The 23,304-nt window shown below is 37.9% G+C and overlaps 1 protein-coding gene across 3 annotated transcripts; it reads right to left on the reverse strand.

Moving 5' to 3' along the window:
- Nucleotides 1-305: 305 nt before the first annotated feature.
- On the reverse strand, nucleotides 306-21,994 carry LOC306844078 (SLAIN motif-containing protein 2-like). Of its 3 annotated transcripts, XM_079375956.1 has the most exons (10): nucleotides 20,718-21,994; nucleotides 16,683-16,825; nucleotides 7,541-7,711; nucleotides 6,912-7,082; nucleotides 6,403-6,744; nucleotides 6,163-6,303; nucleotides 3,875-3,955; nucleotides 2,899-2,937; nucleotides 2,056-2,263; nucleotides 306-1,974 (listed from the first exon to the last, which is right to left on the reverse strand). In XM_079375956.1, exons 1-10 carry the CDS (start codon nucleotides 21,185-21,187, stop codon nucleotides 1,908-1,910), a joined length of 1,833 nt encoding a protein of 610 aa, XP_079232082.1. In that variant the 5' UTR covers nucleotides 21,188-21,994; the 3' UTR covers nucleotides 306-1,907. The 3 variants fall into 3 exon arrangements, with proteins under 3 accessions (XP_079232082.1, XP_079232083.1, XP_079232084.1); XM_079375957.1 differs by lacking the exon at nucleotides 2,899-2,937; XM_079375958.1 differs by lacking the exons at nucleotides 2,899-2,937; nucleotides 3,875-3,955.
- Nucleotides 21,995-23,304: the final 1,310 nt, after the last annotated feature.

Genomic DNA, 23,304 nt, shown 5'->3' on the forward strand with positions numbered 1-23,304 from the left:
CCAGTACAAATTAATTTTTTGAGTTTATAAAAACAATTTAAAATCTGGAGTTTTCAACACATACGTTATCACTTATAATAAAATAATAGAAAGCTAAAAATTCAAATATAATGAAACTGATAAACTATAGATAATTCTATGGTAATGATAAATATTTGATAGACAGCTACAACCTGAAATCAGTTCATTGCAATCTCAACATTTTTCACAATATGTCTATGATAAACAGTCAAATGCTATAAAATATTTTGACACTTTATTTTTGGCACGTCAATAAATTATGGACAAATAAGCGACAGACCACACAGCTTTTTTCAACTTTTATTTGAAATGATTCAACGCAGGGGAAACCGAGCATCATGTTTGTGGAGATATAAAAGTCTTTACCAAAAAAACAATCCACAAAATGTTTATGTCATGTATTCATGACCATACTAGGCTCAAGCATCCCACTAACTCTATATCTCAGCACACGGAGGCATCTCACTGTTTAATAAATAAGCCTCTTATCAGCGCATAGTATTTTGTCATAAATATCAAGGGGCTTTTATAACATATCTTTGTTACAAAAAAGCAAATATAAATGTTATCAAAGCAATTACAAAAATCAAACAAAACTTGAGCAAGAAATGCAAAGAACCCTGAAGTAAATAATATTGGCAAAATAAAGCAATTGGCACAAACAAACAAAAAAAAACAAAAAACATCTGTAGTAATCACAGAAATTCATAAATTATAGGCACTCATTTTTAAACAAACTTGCGCAGTCTCAACAATATGCTAGTATGCAGCAAGATATCATCTCCATATGTTCAGGTGGCAATCCAATTCAGTTACCAGTAAGCACCATTTTAATTCTTAGCCTTTTATCAATGATTTCCCTCTGAGACTGACGACAAATAACATGACCAAGAATTTCCCAAAATTAATAGTACAGAAGCACTACACGTCACCCAAACAACCACATCTTTTTATAACCTTTGCCACCGAGACATGATCACTGGGACATCAATCGATGAACAACGTTTGACGATACAACAGTTCACCTTATGAAGTTAGTCTCAGGCATTTATATTCAATGATTTTCCCAATTTCCAGTTAGGACATACAAACAAAGTTCATGAAATTTGACTAACTTTTCACTGATTCGTGTCTCATTGATTCATGTTTCCTTTCGAAATAAGCAAAAGCATCAATCCTGCTGCGTATCTGAGGGCTCAAACTAAATACATTTGTTCAAAGACTCTGAAATGCATCCATTATTCAGACATTTAAAATGCTTTGGAAACATAGCTTTGCAGTTGAGGTTTAACAATGACATTCAGAAATAAAAAGGCCAAAAATAAAGATTAGTAAACATACATATATATATTTATAAAGACCAAATACTGTATGAATACTCTTTGAAAGAAATATTTTAAATAATGATTTCAAATAAATAAGAGGTCACATAGATATGAAAGACATTCTGACAGAATACATTGCCATGTGGATTTCTTGTTGCCATACAAACCTTTCCCACTTGAGCCAAAAGTTAAGGTCAATTTGTTTTGCATGATCGGCTCACTAATGTTGTTATAGAGGAAACAAGTTATATTTCTGTAGTGGGTTTTGGGGGATTTGCAAGCAGGATTGTGGATTTGGAGTCATTTGTAGTACTGGTGCTGTTTTGTACGTGAGGGTGAATCCCAGTCTGTTTTGTTTTTTTGTTCTTTGGCATTCTGTGGCGTCCAGTCTGCCTTCCACATCTATCCAGCTGGGATGAGAGCTCTGCAACATCAACTAAAAGAGGAGAGAATCATTTGTTTGGAAGAATGTGTCTCTTTTATTTGTGGGGGTTAAAGATGTATCTCTATAAAGTGCCAGGTTGAACTGAAAGCTGTTTGTGCTGCTGGTTCTGGGCACGCTCAGTAGCAGCCCTCTCTCCAGCTCTCGTCTCTGATACCGCTGTATGTCCTTGGAGCTGGCAGAGACCTATGGGGCAAATGACACACTCAGTATGTACTTCACCAGGTTCTGATGTGTTTATAGTGAGTTGTGAAAAGCTGAGAGTACCTGCGCACAGGCTGGACCAGTTTGCTGCGAGGCACTGGTAAACCTCCTCCAGCATTGGCGGTGGGGCGGGGCAGGCCGCTGCGGGGCGGGGCCATAGAGCGTGTGGGTGTGGCTGTGCCTGAACCATGATTAGACATGACCTTCATGGGCTGACGGAGAGCCAAGGGAGACGGGGCAGCGGGAGTCCGCAACTTACTGGAAGAGGGCACTGGAATAAACAAAAAGAGGAACGATATGTGGGGAAGATAAATAAAGGCAACAGATTAAATGTAAAGGAACTGAAATACTGGATATTTCATAAAAGATAAAACATTACAGACTGAATAAAAGACAGGGCTTCTATTCAGCAGTTTATCTTCTATCTATATACTACCTGATACAAGCCATTCATGGGACTACACAGTCATGAGTAAATGGGAATGGGATTATAATGATAAACAATATTGAAAAAAGATGGATGCAACCTTAAAATCCAAAAAAATGCAGTTAGATAACTAATTTATAAAGCTACACACATTTAACATCACCACGATTAAATAAATGCTCCTATGTAACACGCAGAGGACCGTTTTCCACATTCACAGAGCACAACACTAGCATTAATGACATTCAACACAAAGCTGATAGAAAATAAGGCACAATAAGAATGGATGGATGGATGGATGGATTTAAACAGCCTTGATCAACTAGTGTTCACAAACATTTTCAGAAATACTAGTTATATAAATGTCCCCTTGTTGCAAAACACAATCACAGTACAAACACAATCTACCATTCACGCATACTTGCACAACATAAAATAGCCCAGCACTGGAAAGCTGGATCATCAGTGTATATACTCACTGAAATCTGTTTCCTCTCCAAAGCAACACGAGAGAGGAACTGGGTAAAGATGGAAAAGAAAGGGTTGGGTTTGTATCCATGCCAAAAGCTGTCGAATTGCTCAGGACTCGCACCATCATGTATTACTTTTCAAAGTGCAAGTGTGATTGACAAACTTTATTTAATGCAACCAAAGTGCATTAAATAAGTAGAATTAGACCGATGGCTTTACAGACTACTGGAACATTTGGTTAGGTGACAACGTTTAAGCAGTTCCATTTAATAACAAAAGTACAAGACTAAATGACACAATTGTACCAAAAGGGGGCAGACCCACAGCAACCTACAGCATCACTCACCCTATAACACTGCAAAGAAACAGCAGCATTTACAACCACAGGTCAACAAACTATCCTTTAAAGCCACTCCAAATCAATATACAGCACAAAATTCAGTCCTACACAAATATTTGTACTCAACACTGTGAGATGACATTTACAATTGAGGATCGACAGACATTGCCTTTTTAAAGTCAATAAATATTAGTGACCAATAACCAACGGACCTATTTTTAATTAGTTTGACTAAATAGCTAAATGACCATTAGACTACAAACAATAAAATGATTAATAAATGATTATTTTATTATTCATGGGAAAATTATAAATTCTCAATAGTGGTTTAATTCTGCAATTTAGGCATAACTGCTTTTCAAAACTAAAAATCCCATTCACATAACCTTTCCCAAACCTACCAGGTTGGTATGCAAAAATAAATAAATAAAATAAAAAAATTGGGCATTTACTCTTGAGCTCAATTTTGAACCATAACCCAGACCCCTGTTTTCAAGAAGACCTGGGTGTGATTTCTCATCTGAGGTCAGGAAACAGCTTCCACACCAACCAATCAGTACTCTTAACAATGGGTCCATAAAAAACTTCCAGGACTATCTGGTTGGTATCATGACGGAGTCTAGGTGACCTGCTCAGTGCATTACCTCGTAGAGACGTAGGGCTCTGGAGTCTCTCTTTTGGTTTTGGGGAGGAGCGAGCAGGTGCAGAGAGCCTTTGGTGTGATGCTGAGATGAGAGACAAGTAGACATTACGTTTTGATTCAGGCTAATCTGAGCTCAGCAGTCCACCCTCCACCTGCAGGAATGTAACCTCCAACCAGAGCTTTAACTAAAATGTTTAGGTGATGCCAAGGCAAAGACAGCCAGCTAGGGTCAGGTTTAATTCAAGGCAGAGCCATTCCATGCACGAGTGAGACAGAAGACCACTTCTAATCAGCCACAAGAGGGCGCTACAGCCAAGAGAAAAATGAAACCCAGGGTGAAGAACAGGCAGGAGGCAGTACTAAGCCAAGAGTGAATCCAACTACATCCTAACAACCAGCACCTCAGCCAAAAACAAAGGGTGTGAGGAAGAAACAAAGGCGGAGAGAAGGGAAGAGGCAGAACATGCTGGGCAGGAAGGACAGAAATAAAATTAGACTGTCCATATTACCAAATGAGGGGGAGAAGCCTGAAATACTGAATACATTCAAGTATGTAAAATCACTTAAGCTAGCTCATGTCTTTGTGCTGTTTAAGAGATGGCTGTTTATTGATGGTCACTGAAAAACTGGCTATTATTAATTAACTTATTAAATATTTCTATACAGGGATTACAGTGACTCCACTCCTTTGACAGGCTTGATCAGAGATCTGGCCTTTGTTGACCTCGCATGGATTAAACGATTCAGCATGCTGTCATGAAATGTTCTTTTTTCATGGGAATCACTATTCTTAAAAGTGGTGAGGCCAGCTGGACTTTCACTTTTCGTGCTGGTTGTGATGTCATGAAATGGTAAATGGGTCACTTCATAAATATTAATTAGTTTACACACCAAAACATGATCATTTTAACAAATAATTTAAAAAAAAAATGCTATTTTGAGCAGGCATAAATGCAATCCAATAATTTTATGTCTATATTAGCCAACAATATACAATACCCATTAATACAAAAAAAAAAAACAGTAACTACAAAGATTCAAGTCTCAGGCACCTGAAGTCCAACATAAAGTTAGGGTCATATTTATTGTTGTTCAGTGAATTCAGTTAAAACTGAGTTATCTCAATAGGATTCCACATGTATGGGAATTTAGTTTGAGGGTAAAAGATTTCCTCATAGTGATTTTGCATTTGGATTCAAGTTGGTCACGCAAATTCACAGCCGTGCCCAACAGAAAGTAGTTTGTTTTAAAAGTGACTTCTGTGGTTTCCATACATCATAGACAACAGACTCTCTTGTCTGCAAAATATTGATAATTTCATGAAACTGCACCTTAACAGTAAACTGCAGTATGTGTGGGTTTAAAAGAGTCATTTGTACTACACTGGTCATGCTCTACGGTTTTGATTTATTAAAACGAACTCACTCATAAGAGTCATTCACTTGGGAATCAGATTTTATCCCTCAGTGTTGGCAACACTGTAATGTCAGCATTACCAACAGAATGCATATGCTCAAATCAGGACGGGTTCTGAAAAACCTTTGTGGTAATGACCACTCAACATGTAGAAAAAAATGTATATATAATAATAATAAAATTCTAGCACCGGATCACTACACAATGTTATATATTATGACAAATCAAAACTCCTGCTCAAGAACTGGAGATGCTTCCTACTGTATGTTCATCCGTGCCAAAAGCTATAAATGACACTTTTGTTTTTTGTTTTTCAGTAAGGCTATTAAATGTGATTGATCACATGGGTGTAATGGAATATGATTACTATAATCTGAAATGTTTTATCCTAAAAATAAAATGACAAACTTTAGTGTTCCTTGCCACATTAAACACACCTTCAAGATCCATCATCTGAAGAGTTCCCTAAAACATTAAAAATCACCCCTGAATAATACAAGGGCTTTGTTTGAAAGTCAGTCAGGCTTTTAGAGGAAATGGCAAGATGCCAATAAAATGATCTAAGAGAAAATGTGAGAAGATCAAAGGGCCTCATCCAGCAAGCCAAGACACCGGCAGCGCAGTTAAGAACACAGCATGAACGGGTCTCAGAAGCACAGAATCCATACATCAAGATTTACGAACAGAATAACATTCACGATCAATTTCATGTCAAGGAATGCAATGAAGTCTTTCTGTGTGGTGAGTTTGAGTCAGAGATGTGCGTTTGCTCTATGTGTGTTTGTGCCGTTTACTGGCAGTTAAAAGCCCTGCACATGTTCATTGGTTGATGTATGTGTTTACGCATGCACACTGATGTATCTGGACACTCACTGGCAGACTGACTCTGGTGTCTGGGTGACCCTCCGTTTGGCACTTGCAGGTTTGACTCACAGCTCCTGCTGTTTTTGACTGGCTCTGCAGTCGGTCCAGAGCTGGATCGTGTGAGGTTAGGTAGACTCCGTCTCAGCTTTTCTGCACACAATAACAGAAAAGACGAAGAAACCCACGTTTAAACTGACATTGTTTTTAAGAAGAGTAGCCCAAGTGAAATGTGACTGGAAGAAAATCTACCTTCATTCTTAATGGAATTGGTCTGCGTATCGTGGCCTTGCAGAGAGTGGCGGGGCTGCTGAAGGCGGCTGATGATTGGTTGGGGAGATCCGCGGCTATACTCTAAAGAGCGGGCAGGTGAGCGGGACCGGGGCGAGTTCCTGGGGGAGACGCGGGGAGAGTGCCGAGGGGAGGGGCTGAAACGGTTGACAGGTGTGTGGTAGGAATGGTGGACTGCCTCCTCATCATCTTCCAGGCTCTGTGCATCCAGCTCCTGGTCACTCAGAGTTCCTCGTCGCAACGACTGACATGATGAACCAGAGCTACGACGTGACGCTGTTGCAGCGTATTCTTGCCTTAAGCCTAAAAGAGGGAAACAGAAATACATGAGTTTAAATCTCTTGAGCGACCCATTTAGAAATTTTTATTCACATTTATGATCGATCATCCATTTCAGCAGCATGACAACCAAACGTATAACAGACTAAAAGACAAGGTGCAACACTTGTTAGAGAAAAGACATCACTCACTCTCCTCCTGCATGCGGGCGAGTATCTGCACGTCTGTGACATCATTGAGTTTATATGTGGTCGATGAACCAACAGAGTCTTCGTCCATCTCTGATGTGCTTAATTCACTGTCTACTGATGACTGTGGGCTCACTGCCTGTGTGTTTCTGTCAGACGATCCACGCTGGTGACCTACACACACGACAAATAAATTACATTAATATACACCGAAATAAAAACAACACTGTTTCTATATAGTTATTCATAGGAAGATTTATAAAATAAAAAAGGTGTTGGGCGTTTTCTGCTTAAGTCATATTGACTATGTTAGGTATCAGATACTAGCCTTAGTAGCCTACTACAGCATATAGGTACTAACCAGAGGTTACATTAACAGAAACATCATTTACTATTTTTTTAAGAGCTTTCAACCAAATAACAGTGAGAAAAGTGCAGTTTTTATACACAGAAGTAACAAATATGCTACTTTCCATACCTTTCGTGATTAGTAACCAGTTACCTATAAAAATAACTTTCCCCAACTGCAAATTAATAACAGCAGCCTCACACTTGTGACATTCATTCTTTGTAGTATGTAATAAACTCCTCAACTATTTCTTACTCCACGTTTGGAGTAAAGAGGCCTTTACCTGCGCTGCCAGGCAGAACGAGCTGCTTGACAATAGGCACTCTAGATGGAGTGGAGGCCGGGGAGTTGAAGCCACTGCTGTAAGGACTGTTTGCCGTGTTTGTGCTGTATGGGCTTCCGTAGCCCACTTGAGGACTGTAAGAACTGTTATATAGACTCCTCCGCTTGTTTGCTGCAAAAGAAAACAAACATAATGAGGGCACTAAAGAACTTCATGTTGAACGTGAAGTGAAAGCATATTATGGTCTCTTATGTTGTTAGTTTAAATAAATGCCATTTATTAAGGAGGAACAAATTTCAGACAGCACCAGCTGTTATCATTAGCAGAAATAAATAGGCCTCTTATATGACATACTTGAAAACACAAATCCAACAGAAGGTCATATCCCAACCCCCCTCAAGTAAACTTTACACAGATGCCATTTTAATGCATGCATGTATATGGAGACATACACAATACGGTTTACAGTCTATTAGGCATTTCAGAGTCAATTCAAGCATACGGCATGGCCAAGTCTAATAAAGAGCGACATTCTAAGTCCTGGTGGAGTGCTGTTGATTGCATACAATGCAGCCTATTCACAGTCTAAGAGTACAAAGACGCATATGCACACCCACAAGAGCCTTACTCAGTCATTTAGTGGATGACAACGCCATTAACATCCAGTCAATTCTCTCTCTCACACACAGACTCAATGTAGGCATTGTAGAGCAATGCAGCACCATGAATATGTAGTTGTCTATGATTCAGTCACAAGGTCAAACTCTTAGTTTGGCTGCAGCAGGGAGAATGTATCGCTGTAAAAGCTTTTGGCAACACCGACGGCTAGAGAATCTGAAGACCATTAGTTGAATATCGGCCAAGAAAGAGACTGTACTGTGTCTCTGAAGAGCAGAGCATAAAATAGAAGCCACTTCAGTATATTGGATATAATCTCACGTGATCGCTCATCACTCGATCCTGTGTGTGTATGTATGTTTGGGCTGGAAAATTATTAAATAAAAGACAATAACATTAAATACATTAAATTATATAACAATAAACTAATTAATTAAAATGCTTTTAGATCTTTATATATCTGCTGTATGACCTAGCAAAACAAACAAACAAACAATTAAATGTTACTGTAATTTACACTTTTTATATTGTAATAAGATTATACTATATTTGATTAGTGACCTAGAAATAGTGCAGAATTTTTTCCATCACTGTTAAATACTTTTTTAGGATAAAAATCCCTAAACTTTGTTTATTCCGAGTTTAAACAATAAATAAATAATATTGTAATATATTACTTTATCGTAATAAATTGTATCTTATATATATACAGTATATAATCTTTTGAGAAACTAGTCTTAAGGAAACCTAATGTGAAAATAAAACCCAAACTGTAAAACCAACTATATTTATGATGTTGCTTAGTTTTATATCAGCAACACAACCATCTTGAATATACTTTGTGTGTATGTGTGTGTGAGAGAGAGTGTGTGTGTGTGTGTGTGTGTGTGTGCAGCTGGACACTCAAGAGGTCATTAAATCACATTTCCACAGACCTCCTAGTCTTTCCATGGATCCATCCTCTCTCCTCGCCGTGTCTCCTGTCTAATGACTTTCCCGCTCTCTACTGTGCTTTATTCAGAGAAAACAACAACAACATGCTCTCCCCACTTGATTCCTTACAGATCAAGCAGTGAACTGCATTTATTAACACCATACCATCAGCCACGCTTACATGCATACATGCACAACGCTTGAGTGTTGGGACATAAAAACATCCACAGAGACACTGATGAATGCTGAGAATGACTGGTCTTGGATATGGGCTGGTGTGGAATGGATGACCTCTGACCATTGACTGTTCTGTGTTTTTGTGTGTATGTGTTAAAATCGAAGCCAAGAGCGAGGACTGCCCTCATTCAGTAGGGACTACAAGAAATGAGGATTGACACAAAGAGCCTGGATCAGTTATGCAGAGACCACCGTAAGCCAATAACACCAGACTGCAAGGATATTACAATCAAGGACATTTACCATCAAGAGTCAACAAAATATATCAGATACAACCAGATATGAGGTGGAGGATTGATAATATATTACAACATAGGCACACGAAATTGTCTAAAATCCATTACCTGAAGCTGATTCAAAGTGTGTCATGTGAGTGTTTTTCAGTGTCTTTGAACAGACAAAAATAGATGTGTCCTTAAAACCTAGCCTGAAACAACCTAGTCTCGCAAGTCACACTTTTGACTATAGGCTTTAAGTCTAGTCCACATAAAGCTCATCCTTACTCAGAATGCTGAGACATCTCCAACAAACAACAGACCTGAAGTCATTTATTTCCTATGGAGAGTTGAACAGGAGCTGCAAATATATATATACACACAGTGGTGTGAAAAAGTGTTGGCCCCCTTCCTGATTTTTTATTTTATTGCATGTTTGTCACACTTTAATGTTTCAGATCATCAAACAAATTTAAATATTAATCAAAGATAACACAAGTAAACACAACATGCAGTTTTTAAATGAAGGTTTTTTTTTATGAATGGAAAACAAAATCCAAACCCACATGGCCCTGTGTGGAAAAAGTGTCATGACTCCACCATAAGAAAGAGACTGGGCAAAAATGGCCTGCATGGCAGAGTTCCAAGATGAAAACCACTGCTGAGCAAAGAGAACATAAAGGCTCGTCTCAGTTTTGCCAGAAAACATCTTGATGATCCCCAAGACTTTTGGGAAAACACTCTGTGGTCTGACGACACAAAAGTTGAACTTTTTGGAAGGTGTGTGTCCCATTACATCTGGCGTAAAAGTAACACAGCATTTCAGAAAAAGAACATCATACCAACAGTAAAATATGGTGGTGGTAGTGTGATGGTCTGGGGCTGTTTTGCTGCTTCAGGACCTGGAAGACTTGCTGTGATGGATGGAACCATGAATTCAGCTGTCTACCAAAAAGATCCTGAAGGACAATGTCCGGCCATCTGTTCGTGACCTCAAGCTGAAGCGAACTTGGGTTCTGCAGCAGGACCATGATCCAAAACACACCAGCAAATCCACCTCTGAATGGCTGAAGAAAAACAAAATGACGACTTTGGAGTGGCCTAGTCAAAGTCCTGACCTGAATCCTATCGAGATACTGTGGCATGACCTTAAAAAGGCGGTTCATGCTCGAAAACTCTCCAATGTGGCGGAATTACAACAATTCTGCCAAGATGAGTGGGCCAAAATTCCTCCACAGCGCTGTAACAGACTCATTGCAAGTTATCGCAAACACTTGATTGCAGTTGTTGCTGCTAAGGGTGGCCCAACCAGTTATTAGGTTTAGGGGGCAAGCACTCTTTCACACAGGGCCATGTGGGTTTGGATTTTGTTTTCCCTTCATAATAAAAAACTTCATTCAAAACTGCATGTTGTGTTTACTTGTGTTATCTCTGATTAATATATAAATTTGTTTGATGATCTGAAACATTAAAGTGTGACAAACATGCAAAAAAAAAAAAAAAAAAATCAGGAAGAGGGCCAACACTTTTTCACACCACTGTATATATTTGTTATATTCAATATAATATTTTTTCTTACAGAAATTGTTTAAAGAAGCCTACTGTGCTTTCCTTTCGATTTCAAACTTATTTGCTTTGTGCAGATATATTCGTACATTCATTATTCATTCATTTTACCTTTGTGAATAAAAGGATGACAACAGCTACTTCATGACCATGTTGAAAGCTCTGTGCAACTGGCACTAGAATGGATGGAAGAAACTGTCATGTAAAGGGATCAAAGTTTCTCTGAAACCTGAAACTGATGGTACCATACTTTTATCTAGAAAAGCTTCATCTAAGCCAGAACAGAAATACCCAAAGTCTTTTCCATCTTTCAGCATGTTATTAACTCCATATATGTGGCCAAAGCGAGCCAATGGCCATTACATTCCAGTCCATCAGATGGTTTGGCTCATCCACGCTCTTTCCACCAGAAGTACACCACACTGAGTCAACTAATACTGGATTTGTGAGTCTCCAAGACAGAAAATCCCAGAAAGACGAGAAGGAGAAATGAGGACAGCTAATCTGTCATAACTCTGGTGACTACATCCATATACTGCAAAAAGACAAGTTAAACCCCACAGATAATTCAGACACTGAAAAGATGCTTCGCTAACTGCTTTTTATCTCTGCCTGGACTAAATAGACAGCAGGGCCCATTACAGGATAAGATACATGGGCTTAAATGTCTAACGACTGTCTGTCAAGCACATTTTGTTCAGCTCAATGGACAGTCTATGGAAATGAGGTTGTCCGTGAGCTTGTATGAAAGTTGTTTTAGAGGGCAGGGGTGGAGGAGAGAAAGAGAATATGTGAGATGTGAGAGAGTCCTGTAGTAATGATAGATCATCACAGCAACATGGGCTGTTTAAGGACAAACACAGAAACTAAGACGCAGTGAGAAGGAAGAGCTCATGACATCAACAGCAGCACAAAGAGCCAAAGACGACATGAAAGAGACAAGGATGAAGAAGGAAGAGGAAAAAGGCTAAATTAATGCAATGATGTTGAAAGTGTAATGGATAAGAACTGTCAGATCTGCAGAGGAAATGGGAAAAGGCATAAAAAAAAGGAAAAAGAAGAAAACAAAAAGAAAGATATCAACAGGGAAGCAAAGTGTACTTCAAACAGGATTGCAATAGTGGATTGGATTGCAGGGGCAAGTTGAGGTCGCGGCTGAAGAAAAAGACACACAGAGAGAGAAATGAACGTTGTTCACTCGGGAAAGTTCATTTTAAGCTCTACCAAGTCATAAGGATGCTGTAAAGACTGTACTGAACTTAAGCGGAGAATCACCGCTTAACGACAGTGTTCAAGAGTATGAATAGCACTTTCTATGAATACAATACACTCTAGTGTACATTTTTCGATTTTTAAACCACAAAAAGGCACAAATGTAGATGTACAAATAAAGAAAAGTTGTCTGGTTCTCTTAGATATACTAGACAAATTATTATTAGCTAGTTTCTAACAATTAAAATACAAAAAATAATTTTGATAATTTGATGTTCAGTTAGTTTTAGAGTTCAATAGATATTCAGTTATTTTTATCTAATTACAATAGCATACATTATTAACTTATTTTAAATACCAAAACTATTAACTGCATGCAACACTATTATCCATATGATTTTTCCTATGACAAAAAATATATATTTTTTATAAGAATGACATGCATGATTAGAATCATGTTAATAATCTCATTTCATTTTCAGTGTTACACAACTGGTAGAATTAATGAGTTTTGTTCAAACTGCATTTGCTACGCTGGACTGTGTTACCAAACTATACAAAATTATCAAACAATTATTTTATTTTTTTAGTGCATGTAAAAAAAAAAAAAAAAAAAGTTACTCAGTTACTACAAACTACCAATTTGGTTCCGAATTAGCTAACCCTACCAGTGTTGCCAGATTGGGCGGGTTCCCGCTCAATTGGGCGGGTTAATATTGGCTTGGGCGGGGGAACAAAATTTGGGCTGGTTTTTGGTCTGTTTGGCGGTTTTCAAAACGTATGAATTGTATAGGCTAATTGGTTAACAAACAAGCCCAAGTGTGCATATATTGCCTACTGCATGCATCCAATCAGTCATCTCGCTGCAAAGACGAGACGACTGGTGCTGATGTTGACGTAGCGGCCGCACTCTTAGCCAATCACTAAGGATCAGTAGACAGACGTGAAGATTGATGAGCGACAGGTTTTTAGCGCGATAACGAATCTGATTTTGAATGTATAACTGTAAGTGATCATAATGCCTATGAGCTCGATTGTAAAGAGTGGAGAGTAACTCTCAAAACGTGAATTACACCTGTTGAGGGAGATGACTGCAACTCTGAAATCAGAGCACAGTTAAATTATTTAATCAAAATCTATTTATATCTATACGACCATGTCTTTTATCTTTTAAACAGTCCAGATTGGTGTATCCTTTAAAGATGCTGGACTTGTTTTGACTGTGAAAAATTCTATATTATGTTCAATATGAACTTCACGAAAGACTTAGTTCTGTGTGAAATTATAGTGCAAAACCAAAGTAAGAGCATTATTGTTGTTGCTAATTATTCTATTGTCGGATTATCATACAGAATGACACAGTTTTGACTGTCATGGTTTGTGCATGAACGAGAGTTAAATACCTATAATTACGTTGCTTATTCTAATCACTTATATTGGGCACTTTTTTGCATTTAAATTCTGACGGTTGACACTGAAAATGATGCATGTGTTTTTCGAGGGTATCGGTTAATTTCTTGATTGCCGTTTTGACAGTGTCTGCTTGCATATATTAATCATATTTGGTAGTTCTCTTTAATGTATTTCCCCCGATTTGATCCATGGGAAATTTATCTAGCATTATATTTATATTATTTTGTCATCATTATTTCGTTATAAGGAGTTAAAAATGGCTTATCAACCTTGATTTACATTCTATCACATTATTTTGCCAGTTAAAGTTTTGGCCGGGTTTTTGTGAGCTTTTGGGCTGGAAATCGTCCATCCAATCTGGCAACACTGAACCCTACTAAACTGGCAACCCATTCTGGCACTTTTTTCCATTTATTTAGTACTAAGGGAAAAACTACACAAATCAGCAATACAAACCAGCAGACATGTCTATTTGTTATAGAGCTGCAAGGTTAAAAAATATCCTTTCACTGATAAATTGCGGAAAATATTTTTTTTACATACGCATATGTTCCATTGTCCAAATTATTAATCAGATTTAATATTGGCAATGGCGTTTCTTCAAATAAGAATAAAAAAAACAAACACTGTCACTCTCAAGCTCACTCACAATCTTTCTTTTAAATCTCAGCCTCTCCTTTTGTCCTCATGTCCTGTTATGTAACCCTGGTTATGACTACAACTTTATGGAACTGTTTGCATTTCTGAGGGAAGTGTAAAGCCCTGGAATGAGTTACCATGGCTAGACAAACAGACTCACCAAACAGCAGACAACTTTGCAGTAGAAGTGTCCATGCTCTGTTTAAAAACTTAGTGAGAGGCCTAGCTGTCTACTGCCTTTTCATAAAGCTTGCATATAGCTGTTGCTGAGTCAGACTCTTCAACCTTCTGGGTGGAATTCATTAATGTGTGCAAACATGTCCGTCTCGATTTTACTTTCTCACATAGACACAGATGCGCTTCACGGGTCAACTGGTTCCGAAGAGAGCACAAGAGAGGCATAAAAGAAAGGAACAAGCAATAAGAGAGAGACAAAGAAGCTGACAGGTGTGTCCAACAGGATAGAGATTTTACATGCATCACACACATCTGCACTGGCTCTCTTCACTCTCTTGGCAATAGCTCTAGGGATTTAGCGATGCTTCAGGTAACCTGGAAACCACAATACACACCCTGCACGCTCAGCATGGGCTGTATGCCCATTGACAATGAGCTTTACACAGTGGGTTGGTGAATGAGCTTTCTTTTATTGGGAGTGTTTTGATAAATGACTAACAGTGAAAAATCACCTCACGTGTCTTCTGCAAGTTGTTTATAAAGTAAATAAATCAGTCTAGGGCTATAAATTGATTACTTTTTCTTAAATAACTACATGATACTGATTAATTATGTATATCAATATTAGCCAAAAAGCCTCTGAAAGAAGTATCTAATGCTCAGTAAGGCTGCATTTATTTGATCAAAAATATAGTAAAAACCGTATTGTGAAATATCATTACAATTTAAAATAAGATTTTTCTATTTTAAGCTAATTAATATTTTTGTAGAAACCAAAATACATTTTTCAGGATTTTCCAGGATTCTTTGATGAATATAAAGTTCAAAAGAACAGCATTTATTTTAAATAGAACTCTTTTTAACATCCTAAATGTCTTTACTGTCACTTTTGATCAATTTAATGTGCCCTTTACTAAAAAAAAAGAAAAAAAAAAAAGAACCATAGAGTATTACTGTGAATTAATATAATACATTTTTCCTCCATCTTATTTGGGAGTTGTGCTGTCTGCTCTGTGATGACACTATGGTGAGTTCACTAAAAACAATGACATCATACACCCGTCTGTCTCACACTATGACAAGAGTGATTCACACCTGGCCCTGTTCCAAACGTTAATCAAATGCAGCCCACTGCAGATTGGATCTTTTAATGGAAAACTCTGATCTACGAACTGGGAGTTCTCTGGAACGATTCCCATGTCACTTAAGGTGACTCTGTATGAGATGAGCCAGTTTGAGAGTATCTCATCTTTGAGAGTATCACTTAAAATGACTTTTAAGATCATTTGGTCTTTGTCTCCCTACTCAATGAAGCGATGTAATAAAAGGAAAATATAAGAGTACATAAATGTGTGTTATAACAGTATGTCAGTGGGTGTTGTAAAAATATCAGTCACATGTCTAGTATGAGCATGGACAGACAGTTCCCTTCTATAGAGAGCTGCTTCAATTTAAGACGTCACATGGGCATACCTGACTAAAAACAGCAATAGCCTTCCTGACTACAAATAAGACTTGAGTCAAACCTGTCATAACTCTTTGCTACCTATAATTATCAGAGAGACGGATGGTACACGGACAGCCAAATATACAGATACTCTCCAAAAACAAGGATTCATCCAAGTGAACTGCCAGGCCACATGTTGAAAACACATACACACATGGTGACAGACTGATCTCAGCAAGGAAGTGGGGATGGAAGAGAATCAGAGCCAGAAATGGAGCTCAGTGAATGGGTAGAGGGCAGAGAGGAAGAACTGAGAATGAAAAAGAGGAAGCGATAGGTTTGAATAAAATCAACACACAGAGACACAGAATAGGATGGCCAAATAACCCAGACTCAAATTGACAATTTCAAGCCAGAAATAAAATACAAATAAGCTGTATAAATTCTAGATATTAAAACCTACTTAATCTAAAAGCATTTAATGAAAAATCTACATTTTTACATATATATCATTCATGCGACATGGTAAAAATTCATTGCTAAAAATAAAATCTCTTTTTTTTGTAATGGGGCCTGTGTGAATGTTAGTGCAAGTACAAATCAGAATTTCTAGGTCAGAATAAAGACTTATAATACAACAGTGGAAGATATTAAATGAAATGAAAATGAAGTGTGTGTGTGGTACCTGACATAGTAAGGTCGAGTCTGTGTAAGAGAGAACGTTTGGCAGACTCCATATCAGGACTTGGGTTATCCAATGCCTGTCTGCACCACACAATTGGACTCAAGGCTTTCTGCAGAGGGCTGTTCAATTTTGCTTCATACAACCTGCAGAAACGCAACCAGAGGTCAGTCACAAGAAATAAACTAGCTCTCATCACATATATGGCACACAAGTGTTTAATCAAGAAACATGCTGAGTGGTGAAGTTTTGAAATGCCGTGATTAACAGGCTTATTCAGCAAAAGCATGCTTTCCTTTTAAATAAATACAGGCAAATGACCCAGTCAAATTTGTGTAATCACTCAGGTAAGGTGTATACTGTACTTTGTAATATTGTGCAGGCAGCTTTGCTTAGTCACTGAGACCTGAATTAATAGGGCCACATAAAAGCCTGGTGCAGAACTGTTCAGGTCAGCTGATCAGAAGCTTGTTTACTACAGGCTAAATACATGCCATATGAGAACAGATCATCTCATAAGACAGCTGTAGCAGAGAACACTTATTAATAGAGGGTGATACTGTCTTGCCTATTTAGCTTAATTAGATGAAATAAATTTTGACCCCAGTTTTATGAAAAATAGTTTTGCGCATTCCAAAACACATGAACGTTAGTGTTTTAAAAGATTCAGTTTAGTGCTGGTTTTATGGGTTCTGAATGGACAACTGTTAAGAAGAGCAACTGCAACAGAGAGAGGAGGGAATAAAAGAGGAGGGAACAGAATATAACAGCACTGCATGAGTCTTGTTTGCTGCTGGCCTCACAGAGGCAGCTGTTGCTCAGGATCACTTGACAGTAACATGTGTGACAAAAAGTTTTTTAACAGACAGAATGAAGAAGAATGTATTATAATATCCTTTAAGTGTTAGGCCCATTCATACTGAAAGCATTTAAATCGCTGGTGGTCTTCATGTTGCTGTATTGTTGGTTTATAGAAGGTGGTCCTATTTGACTGCAGGATCCAACTGCATCAGGCGATCAATTAAGGTGGACAAAAATAGTAGTGTCACATGCACGCTATAAATTTCATAATCTGTTGATAACATATACAGTTCAAAAGGTTGGGGTTGGGAAGATTTTTAATGTTTCATATGCTCACCAAGACTGCATTTATTTGATAAAATACAGTAAAAATAGCAATATTATGAAATAATTTTACAATGCAAAATAACTGTTCCAATTTAAATTATTTTAAAAATATAGATACTTAGATCAGCAAATTATTCTAATATGTTGATCTGGCACTTGAGACATATTTCTTATCATAATATTATAATTATTTATAATTCTGTTTAATATTTTTGTGGAAACAATTAAACAAGCATTTAAATATATATATATTTTTATATCAATATAATGCATCCTTGCTGAATTTTTTTGTTTGTTTGTTTCAATGCTAAACATTTTCAAAAACACCCTAAACTTTTGAATGCTATAGACTAGTATTGCATAGTTGGGACAAACTTTGGCACTACGCATCCTGGACCACATTTCTCATGTCAATGGCTGATTTAATGCTGACACAAACCATTTTGATCAGTCAGACTGGAGTTTATATGGCACAGAACCAGACAGATCAGGACTGATGGCAATGCAGGATTGCAGTATTGGTGGCAGAATGTGGCACTTCTAATAATCCATTACACAGAGACAGAGAGCATTTCTCCTAGTAAGCCTTTTTCCTTAGATATGACAGAAACTGAAATGATCTCCTGGTATAAATGCATTATTCACCTCACAAAAGCACAGATCTGACTCTGAGAGCTGTGCTTTGACTGCTACTTGATTGATTCAAGATATTAATAAACTCATTATCTTATCTTGGCAACAGATTTGCTAACAGCATGGCTTTAACTCATTTGTGACCTTAAACAACATTAAATCGACAATAAAACAAGCAAACAATAAAAAACAATCTTATCTTTAAATCGTCATGACTAAGAAGATTAAATCATTTGTGCATCTTTGCTGTAATCATTTCCGACCTGTTTGGTTTGACAAGTACAGTTTCTGTCCTACCAACTATTTGTAGTGATAAATGGGTGTTAAGCTCACTGATCTGCTGGACTCCAGCTGTTGCAGGGATTTCCCAGCATTTTGCTGCCACTGCAAGATATCCAACCAAACAGGATCGAGTGTCTGGATTACAGGATTCGGAGTCGGTGTAAACTGACCTAAACCACAGAATCTCAAAGACACTGATTAAAGCAAACACAAACAATGGATTACACACTGTGACATCAATCCACACAAGATCAAAAACTGATAAGATAAAGCTGTCTAGGACTTGAGGACATGGGACAACCAGAAGGCAACAAGATAATGTTCATCTTCACAAGCACTTTTTTTGATTGAAATTGATCCCATGTCCTCAAGTTATCACTACAAATAGTTGGTAGGACAGAAACTGTACTTGTCAAACCAAACAGGTCGGAAATGATTACAGCAAAGATGCGCAAATGATTTAATCTTCTTAGTCATGACGATTTAAAGATAAGATTGTTTTTTATTGTTTGCTTGTTTTATTGTCGATTTAATGTTGTTTAAGGTCACAAATGTGAGAGTAAAGCCTTAATGTTACAAAAGATTTCAAATGCTGTTCTTTTTAACTTTCTTTCTAGTCATCAAAGTATGCATCACAGTTTTTACAAAAATATTAAGCAGCACAACTTTTTTCAACACTGATAAATACTTAAGCAGCAAATCAACATATTAGACTGATTTTTGAAGGATCATGTTACACTGAAGACTGGAGTAATAGCTGCTGAAAATTCAGCTTTGCTATCACTTGAATAAATGACATTTTCAAATAGAAAAATTATTTTGAATTGTAACAATATTTCACAATATTACTGTTTTTACTGTATTTTGGATGAAATGCTCCCTTGGTGGGCATAGTTGTTTTTTTTGTTTTTATTGTTTTTTACATAGTTTTTAGAGTTTATAGAGTTTTTTTAACGGTCTGCATTTAAACATTAAGTGGAAGTGCTCATTATTTTTACACTCCAGAATGGAGGCACAACAGGTGACAACATGCTCATTCTGTACATTTAGCTGGCTCTTATTCTTCCCAATAGTGGTTCTGGACTTTAAACAGGCACCTATCAGCCAGACTGGACTGTTGTTTTATCACTCCAGGAGGAACTGCTTGTTCCAACATTTTATTCTTTCACTATTACTCACTCTGTTTGGACCAGCAGGTCGCACACATGCTGATCCACACCATCATTCTAGACTGCTGTTTTCATTTTGTTTGGCAAAATTTTCAGCACATTTAAATTTTTCAATAATTTCAATCATTACAAACTGTCAATACCATGACATGCATAGATTATTGATTTTTTTCAGCTTCTCGTATTACTGCACATCTTTGGAATGAAATTTGTCAGCATTCTTGTTTATTTCCTAAAAAACCTGACTGCACCACTAAAGTTCATGTTATGTGAAACAAAAGAGCCATACACAATGCAGATCATGCATTAAAGTATGTACATCTGTTGTAACTAATCTGCTCGATCATATCTGAGGCCTTATCTAAAGGACATACCATACTATGTAAATACGTCATTTGTGTGTGATTCTAATGACATCATTGAATCATGACACCATGGCTGTCATTCTGCAGATTTATAAAGGTACTGAAATAAACTGAAGGGCAGATGATAAGGACCCACACATCAGAAGCAAGTGAATAAATGCAGTCAGCAAACTGTTGCTCTTAAATGCTCAGACGTAAGGCGCTAATAATCTCAAACAGATATCAATCGTATTGCAGTCAATGCACTGAATAAACTAACCCCAGCCCTTTGCCAAAACAGACATGGGTGCAACAATGCATCAAGCGCATTGCTCCAAATACGCGTCATTCTCTGTGGCGTCTCCGCGCAGCTGTCAAACACATGAAGGGTGTGTGTGTTGTGTGTGTGTGTGTGTGTGAGAGAGAGAGAGGTTATTCCTCTGATCGGGGTTAACACCTTCGCCTCCCGGCAGGTTACTCACCAGCTGTCTTCCTCTTCGTTCAGGCAATCCATGTCCTCCAAATCGAGAATCTCCACCTCATCCAGCACTGAAGTTTCTCCGTCTTCGATAAAATCCAGCGAATCGTAATAAGACGCGAGACTCGTGTTCGCGGCGGCACAAGAAGCGCTGTCACTGTCATACCCTCCTCCGTAACTGCTGCCGTGATATGACCGTCTGGGGCTCAGTCGGGAGATCTCCAAAACCCCACCGAAACTCTTAGATCCGCCGAACCCCACCCCAGTGAACCCGGCGAGCCCCGCCGCCGCTCCCAGACAATCATAGCCGGCGCTCACGGGTCTGGTGTTCCCCGACAGTCCACCGGAAGAAGAGGAGGAGAGCAGACTGGATCGGCTCCGGAGCTGCTCGTTCTGCTGCTCGAGTTTCTTCACTAAGTCTTGAAGCTTCCGCACCTCCAAGTCCGCGTTTATGTTTGAGTTGATATCCTCCATGGCAAAAGCAACGATATGTCCGCGCGCCGGTGTCGTGTCCGTTAGGTTTGTTTAACTACCGCCAAAGTCAGCAAGTTCGAGAGCCTCCGTCGCAGGGTCTTAAAAGGGAGCACTGTCAATGCCGCGGCTCGAAAGTTACTAATCTTCTTGTCGTCATCTTGTCCGGGAACTCGTACACACCGTAAGCTCCGTCGCCATCTTTACTGTCCGCCAGTCGCTCACTGGGAAATCTTTGAGAAGCTAGAAATGAGACGTCATCACGTGACTCACGGGGACGAGCACGTTTTGGGAGCGACCCTTCCCTGGACCAAGAACGCGCACGTTAACTCTGTACTTGTACTATATTACTCCTGTTCTTACGTGTTATTGCGGGGATTTTGTACTTTACCTGGATACCTTTGTCTCCAACTACTTGTACTCTTACTAAATTACTTTTCTTAGGCAACATAATGCTTTTACTCTTTACGCTTTCATTTAGACATCCTACAAAGTATTTTTGCAGGTTATTATTGGTTAAAAAAATTATATTTAAACATCTTGTGTGGAGCAAACAAACCAGTCCTCAACTATGCGTCAGGCTAAATTTTAATAGCACACAAATATTCATTTGACTTTGTGAAGAGATGTCATCATTTATATTTGACCCAAAGCAATAATTTGTCGATGTAACTATATTTAAATGCAAAACAAGTGTACAGTTAGCTGCTGGTGAAATTGAATACAATTTCAGAGTGATTCTCTGGGCCTCAGCAGAGAATACCTCTAATTTTAAGATGACTTGAAAATGAGACAAAAACAGGCATTCAAATTGGTAAAACGACAAAAAAAAAATCCATACAGTAGGCTATATTTCTTATTTTAATTCACCCCCCAAGAACTGTTCACAGTCTTTGGAAAACCTTGATATTTGACTAAGCCTAATTTTAAAATTACAAATAAAAAGATATATTTCTTTATTTGCAGAAACTAGTAGTGTCCATGGACTAAATTAAGTTTTGATAACAAAACTAAGGCTAGGGGGCATTTGAATATAGAGCCTTAGTGAGAACATAAAGGAAACTGAGAATGAGACAGGTTGCATTACAAAGTTTGTGCATTAAAATTGCTGTATAGAAAATATCTCTACAGTATCAGATTCAAGAGCTAAAAAAAAAATCTAAGGAATATGCTTAAGGCCTACTTTTTTCACACAATTTTTTTTTTACTTTTGATTATGTTGAAAACAATTCCTGAACACACGATATAAGGTATAGGCTGAGCAACTACATCTTTGCATGTTCAAAGTTTGCATCTTATTTGCATTGGCTGTGTCTGGGATGCATACTGAAGTACTTTTTGTTCCTCTCTGATATGGTCTCATTTTTTTCAAAGAGATGCTGAATTTCTTGGTGTTTAATGGCAAAACCAGCATATTTGTAGAAAGGAAACCGTCATAAACTAAGTTTAGGATTATATTATTTTATTTATTTTTATATCTTTGGCTCTATTTGGACTTGTAACATATTTCTTCACAGCCCATCAGAGATGCCATTTCCAGAATGAATGGCATCAGCCAGAGGGACTGCTGGAGGCACATTAGGATTTATCTTCTTGCACATAGGGATAATTCTGGATTAGGACCTTAAAATGTCCTACTCATGAGTCCCAGAGACTGAACTTCAAAAATGTTCCAGCCATTTTATTTCCAGGTGAGCAAGAAAGACTTAGAGGTTGTTATTGTACTAGGGCAGGGCTTTCAACCTTTCCAGACCCAAGGGCCACCAACTCCCTGCTAATCCAGTACCTGTACCCCCCAGTATAATTGCAAAAAAATAAAAATAACTCACTCAAGTCATATCAATAGTCTTAAGAGTGGAACAGTGCCTACCCAGTTTTTCAGCAACCTTGGTTCCGGATGTATTTTTCTTAGAGGGATAGTAATAAGCCATGAATCAAACCTACCAGCTATGAGGTGAACCACAACATTACAGACTCTGATTTGAAGCAAAAAGGTATTTGAAAATCAAACAAAAAGACAAAGTTACAAGACTTGTACTTACTGGTTTAAATGAGGCAAAGAACTACAATCCCATGAAGCTCTGTGAATGACAGTCGAAATAAAAACATTTTCTGCTGAT

This window comes from Barbus barbus (assembly GCF_936440315.1).
Source record: "Barbus barbus genome assembly, chromosome: 24".
Taxonomy (NCBI): Eukaryota; Metazoa; Chordata; class Actinopteri; order Cypriniformes; family Cyprinidae; genus Barbus; species Barbus barbus.

What these genes read in the sequence shown, in the direction of transcription:
- LOC306844078 (XM_079375956.1), bottom strand. Translation starts at nt 21,187, where the DNA reads ATGGAGGATATCAACTCAAACATAAACGCGGACTTGGAGGTGCGGAAG. An exon ending in AACGAAGAGGAAGACAGCTG is followed by an intron (nt 16,826 to 20,717) that starts GTGAGTAACCTG and finishes GCGTTTCTGCAG; the next exon opens with GTTGTATGAAGCAAAATTGA. An exon ending in CTGGTCCAGCCTGTGCGCAG is followed by an intron (nt 1,975 to 2,055) that starts GTACTCTCAGCT and finishes TTTGCCCCATAG; the next exon opens with GTCTCTGCCAGCTCCAAGGA.